The sequence below is a fragment of the Vicia villosa genome, linkage group LG4 (assembly GCF_029867415.1).
Source record: "Vicia villosa cultivar HV-30 ecotype Madison, WI linkage group LG4, Vvil1.0, whole genome shotgun sequence".
Taxonomy (NCBI): Eukaryota; Viridiplantae; Streptophyta; class Magnoliopsida; order Fabales; family Fabaceae; genus Vicia; species Vicia villosa.
Genome location: NC_081183.1, coordinates 174821908 through 174827446, shown reverse-complemented (window position 1 = coordinate 174827446; position 5539 = coordinate 174821908). Strand labels below are relative to the sequence as shown.

General features: G+C 31.5%; 1 protein-coding gene across 2 annotated transcripts; it reads right to left on the bottom strand.

Annotated features, from left to right (window-relative positions):
* Nucleotides 1-278: 278 nt before the first annotated feature.
* LOC131596039 (probable inactive receptor kinase At4g23740) lies at nucleotides 279-3656 on the bottom strand. Of its 2 annotated transcripts, XM_058868595.1 has the most exons (4): nucleotides 3512-3656; nucleotides 3360-3421; nucleotides 1497-2792; nucleotides 279-1183 (listed from the first exon to the last, which is right to left on the bottom strand). In XM_058868595.1, the coding sequence occupies exons 3-4, from the start codon at nucleotides 2719-2721 to the stop codon at nucleotides 534-536; spliced, it is 1875 nt and encodes a 624-aa protein (XP_058724578.1). In that variant the 5' UTR covers nucleotides 2722-2792; nucleotides 3360-3421; nucleotides 3512-3656; the 3' UTR covers nucleotides 279-533. The 2 variants fall into 2 exon arrangements, with proteins under 2 accessions (XP_058724578.1, XP_058724579.1); XM_058868596.1 differs by lacking the exon at nucleotides 3512-3656 and having other exon boundaries at nucleotides 3360-3493.
* Between the last annotated feature and the right edge of the window lie 1883 nt (nucleotides 3657-5539).

The following is a 5539-nucleotide window of genomic DNA, read 5'->3' as shown; positions in this document are numbered from 1 at the left end:
AAGTTTGTGATCCTTTAACTTCTTGGCAGAGAACAATTGTAGACCCCATTCCCTCAATCATGGCTCAAAATAAGATTCCCTCACCAAATAATACCAAATCAATGGACCCAACTTGATACTTCCTAGTTCCTACATTTGGTTACTTAACAACTTATACCACCAAATATATTCTCAATTTCATACCAACTGTCATTTCTATGTTTTTCTTAAAACTCGTGTCCGGCCGGCCCTAGAAATCTGAGGAAGATCAATTTCACTGTCTATATCTGAGGACCTCATTTAAAGGCAGAACAAAACTTTATATGAAATGACTTAACACCTAGTAAAATTCAAATCTAAGACCTTGAGATGAACACATTCTCATTCTCAGGTCTCACTGTAGTGACCAAAATCTCAAGTCTTCGTCAAGTCAAGATATCACTGTAGTGACTAAAATACATATTTAACAACCATTCACTAAAATAAGCAATAAGAATATATTCAATGCATATTGATATAAACTAGTTTTGCATTGACAATATACTCAAAGAATCTCAATGTGGAAGAGAAATAGGTGTTTCCATTACATGAGGAGTTATTGGAGTAGAACCATCTGATCTAGATTCAGTGGAAAGTCTATTTCCACTAGTACCCCTATGAATGTCTTCAACCATTCTCAAAACTTCATCCATTTTTGGTCTTTGATCTTGCATCCTCACAACACAAGCCATACCAATTTGCAACATCTCAACCATTTCCTCCTCTATATTAGGATATCTCAATAACTCCAGATCAAACACTTCAGAAGTCCATTCTTCTCTAACCACAGAATTCACCCACCTAACCAAATGAACAACTTCCTCACCTACATGTAAAGGAGATTTACCAGTTAAAAGTTCAAGTAACAAGACACCGAAACTATAGACGTCAGCCGCTGGAGTTGCTTTTCGAGTTTCGGTTACTTCAGGTGCAAGGTATCCTGTTGCTCTTGGAGATGTTGGACTTATTATCATTGTTGCTAGACCAATGTCAGAGATGGAACCATACCCTTTGGAGTTGAGGAAAATGTTTGAGGCTTTTATGTTTCCATGGACTAGTTTTCCTTCTTCTTGTGCATGGATGTATGCAATGCCTCTTGCTACACCAATTGCTATTCTCAACCTGGTTTCCCAATCTAAAGGAATTCTATCTGCCCCTCTTTTGCCTGCAAAGTGGTACATCATGCCAACTCATAATTAAAATTCATAAAAATCACATACACCCGACACTGACACATTAACACCAGTAATAATTTGAAAAAGATTGAATAAATTCAACGTAATCACAAGTATTGCTGACGGTTTCAGATATTGACACTGACACAAATACCTTTTTTCAAAGGTGTCGGTGCTACAGAAGAACTATCTCAATGAGATACAAGTCACATGTATTGTAACCCGTAACATATTTCAACTGCATTTAGAACTAAGTAATTCAAAATATCGGTTAGATAGGAGAGAATGTTAAGAATAACATACCATGCAACATTGCTGAGACACTGCCTTGTTCATAAAAATCATAAACCATAAGTTTCTCCTCCTTTGAATAATAATAAGCCCTTAGTGCAGCCACATTCTCATGCCTAATCCCTCCAACCATCTCCATCTGCTGTTCAAACTCGCGCTTCCCGACCGTAACCTCCTTCAGCCTCTTAACCGCGACTGTCGTTGCCTCCTCTAAAGCAGCCTTATAAACAGTACCAAAAGTTCCCTTTCCAAGCACCTCAGCAGAAGCTCTCAACAAATCTTCCAAGTCAAATACATAATTGCAATCTTCAAAGAAAACAATTTTGTTTCGTTCTAGACTCTCAGAAGATTCTTTTTTATCAGAAAAAACTTCTTTGTTATTCTGAGACTTAACAAGTTGTCCCGCTTCACCGTGTTTCTTGTAACAGCACACAATCCAGAAAACTCCTATGATTAAAATTCCTAGTACACAACCACCAATGATGATACCTAATAACGCTTGTTCTTTAAGCCCTTTGGTTTTTTTCCTTTTCTTATGAGAATTTGGAGGATAAACATCTACAAATGTAAGATTGTTACCTGAGAAAGACAATCTTGGAAATCTATGAAGTGTTTTAGGCACAACACCACTAAGATTATTGTTTTCCAAATTGAGATCTTTCAGGCTAGCAATATTGATATCAGGAATTTCACCTGAAAGAGTGTTATTAGCTAGAATCAAAGAAGTGAGATGAGTCAACTTCGAAACTGATAAAGGAATGCTTCCATTAAAACCATTGTTGGAAAAATCAACAACAGCTAGATTATTCCAAACTGAAAAATCGAATGGCAATGGCCCAGAAAACTTGTTGAATTGGAGGAAAAGAGAGGTCAAATTTTTCAGCTTATAGAAATCAGAAGGGAAGAAACCAGTTATACTATTGGAAGCAAGATTCAAATTTTGAAGTGCTGTGAGTCTAATAAGAGTGTTAGATGGAATTGAACCATTCAATCCAACACTTTGTAGCTGAAGCGATATAACTCTTGATTTTTCGGTATTGCAGGTAACTCTAGTCCATTTTTTGCATACAGAAGAACTCTTGCTCCAATTGATATGTGCAGAGTGATTCATGTTGTGAAGGAAATCCAGTAAAGCTTGTTTATCTGCTACTGGTTCAGCTCCAATACAAATAAAGAACATTGCTCCAATTATGAAAGTTTCTGAATAAAAGCATAAAAGGGCCATCTTGTTTCTCATTCTTGTAGATTGAATAAAGAAATTTGGATGTAAACTTGTAAAGCAAAGCAAGTATATGAAAGTTTTCAAAGCTGAAATAAGAAAGAGAATTGGGTGAGAAGCATGATAGAATCTATTCTCATGTGCTTTATATATGTAACTAGATGATATATTGGAGTAATTTTCTTAAGTTTGACATTAAAGGCTAAAACATAATCAACTATAACTAAAGTGTGTTTTGTAGTCAAAATAAGCAGCACTTTGACATGGAAAATAAGCTAATTAGCTTTTTGCTGTTTACCTACTTTGTTCGTTTCCCAAAGGAATCCAATCAAAAAGATGTATACCAAACTTTGAAACTGTGCATTCATTCATAACCTCAGTATCCAATAATTTAATGACAAAGACATTGTCACTATATCAACAAAAAAAAATGTATCATTTTGTGGAATATATACACACATCATTTTCCATATGAATACTAAAAATATCATGAACAAACCATATACTAAAGATAACTTTTTCCATAAGAATAAAAATAGAGCATTTGAAGAAACCATACTCATTGAAGCAATAAGACAAACACATTAAAGGCTATACATGATTTTGTTATGTCACATACACACTAATTTAGTTAGAATCTTAAGCTTAAATCATACCTGTGTTGCTTCTTCTCTTCCTTTATTTCTATGTTTTATGAACAAAACTTTCTATGATTCTTCTGCATATAGAGAATTGAGTGATGAGTGAGGAAATAATGGAGATGCAATTATAAAGAGGAGTGTTGATTGAAAGACTAGACAGAGGTTACCTCATAAGCTTTGTCTTGAGCTTGGTTTACCCATGTGCTACAATATAGCTATAGCTTATAGTGTATTTCATTTAATGTAGCCTATAGTTTATTTCATTTAGGTCTATCATGTCAAAATGTTATTATTATTGTTACTATCATCTTTGAATTAAGTGCTGCTTGGACATAGTGGGATCTCAATGCTCTAGATTCATTTAATATGTGATAATGAAAATAGTAAATATAGTACCAAACTTATACTGTACATGAGAGTTGGTAGCTTTATGAACCAAAATATAAATACTCCTTCACTTAAAAAAATTCATATTATATATATATATATATATATATATATATATATATATATATATATATATATATATATATATATATATATATATATATATATATATATATATATATATATATATATATATATATATATATATATATATATATATATATATATATATATATATATATATATATATATATATATGAGGGCATATCATATGAGAATGACATGTTTATATGAGAATGTGAGAATGAATCTGAACCATTGAATTTTAAAATAAATAGTGGAGATTATGAGTGAATTTTTTTTTCTCACTCCTATATTTTAAAATAAATGGTGGAGATTATGGGTGAATTTTTTTTTCTCACTTCTATATTTTGAAATAAATGTAGGAGAGAGAAAAAAAAGATCCACCCATAATCTTCACCATTTATTTTAAAATTTAATGATTCAGATTCATTCTCACTTTCTCATATAAATATGGCATTCTCATATGATATGCCATATATAGGGGACGACTCAAGTGAGAACACTTGGTTATTATGAGAAATGAAAAGAAAGAATCACGACCATTAAATTTTGATTTTGTTGATTTTAATGGACTGGATTGGTTTCTATTTCTATGATCCTTAATATTTATTTTAAATCAACCTAAAAAGAGAAACCAATCCAATTCATTAAAATCAACAAAATCAAAATTTAACGGTCGTGATTCATTATTCTCATTTCTCATAATAACCAAGTGTTTTCACTTAAGTCGTCCCCATATATAACTCCAGAGTACTTAATTCGAGTGATTAGTCTTTCTAGTTGCGTCAAAAATTTTAATTACAACAAAATTATATTTTAAAAAAAAAACATTGTTTGGATACGGATGAAGACTGAAAAAATGAACATACATAGGTTGGTAATACAATAGATAATTTGTCTTCTTAGGTTTACATTACTCAACCTCGGAATAAATAAAGATCAATGACTTAGTTGACTAATTTGGGATGGATTAGGATAAAATCAACATCATAAAATGATGATATTACTTCACCGAAAGAAGAGGTTTCAACATTGTTGTTATTAGGCACCAGCACCACCCTCTATTCCTAACCAATGGCATCTCATTTTTCACGTGTCCTTTCAAAACTTAGTCAATACTTATTCATTTTTTTCTGATAAGGTTACGTTTACAAGTTGTATTACCAAAATACAGGATAATTTAACAAAAATGCTACTAGTAGTTTACATAGAGTATAATTATTTGAACAAAAAAAATGAAGAAGAAAAGTAATCATTAATAACTATCTATTGTTATTTATTTATTTACTCATATCATATTAAAATTTGATATAACTCATCCTTATAAAATTAATTTATAAAATAAAAGAATCACTTAATATAAACTCTTTTAATATTCTATCTTTAAAAATCTTTCTTATAAAAGTTACAAAACGCTGTGCATAAAATCAAAGAAAAGTTTGAAAACACACATTATTGCACTGTTACCTTCTTTTGAACAAATCGTGTAAATGGAATCTAACTTCTAGATTATTTGTTCTCGTTTGAGTGTTAAAATAACCACAAATTTAAATATCAAAGACCTAAACAGTCTATATGAGACTCATCCTCGTTGTCAAACAAAGACTGTAGCTTACATATATTTTTTATAACATGCTACTTAATGATGACAATTATATATTGTTATGTACCCATTTTGGAACTGCTTCTCCCACCAAACTACCTAAGCCCACACAATAAGTAAC

What these genes read in the sequence shown, in the direction of transcription:
- LOC131596039 (XM_058868595.1), bottom strand. Translation starts at nt 2,721, where the DNA reads ATGAGAAACAAGATGGCCCTTTTATGCTTTTATTCAGAAACTTTCATA. An exon ending in TGTCTCAGCAATGTTGCATG is followed by an intron (nt 1,184 to 1,496) that starts GTATGTTATTCT and finishes ACCACTTTGCAG; the next exon opens with GCAAAAGAGGGGCAGATAGA.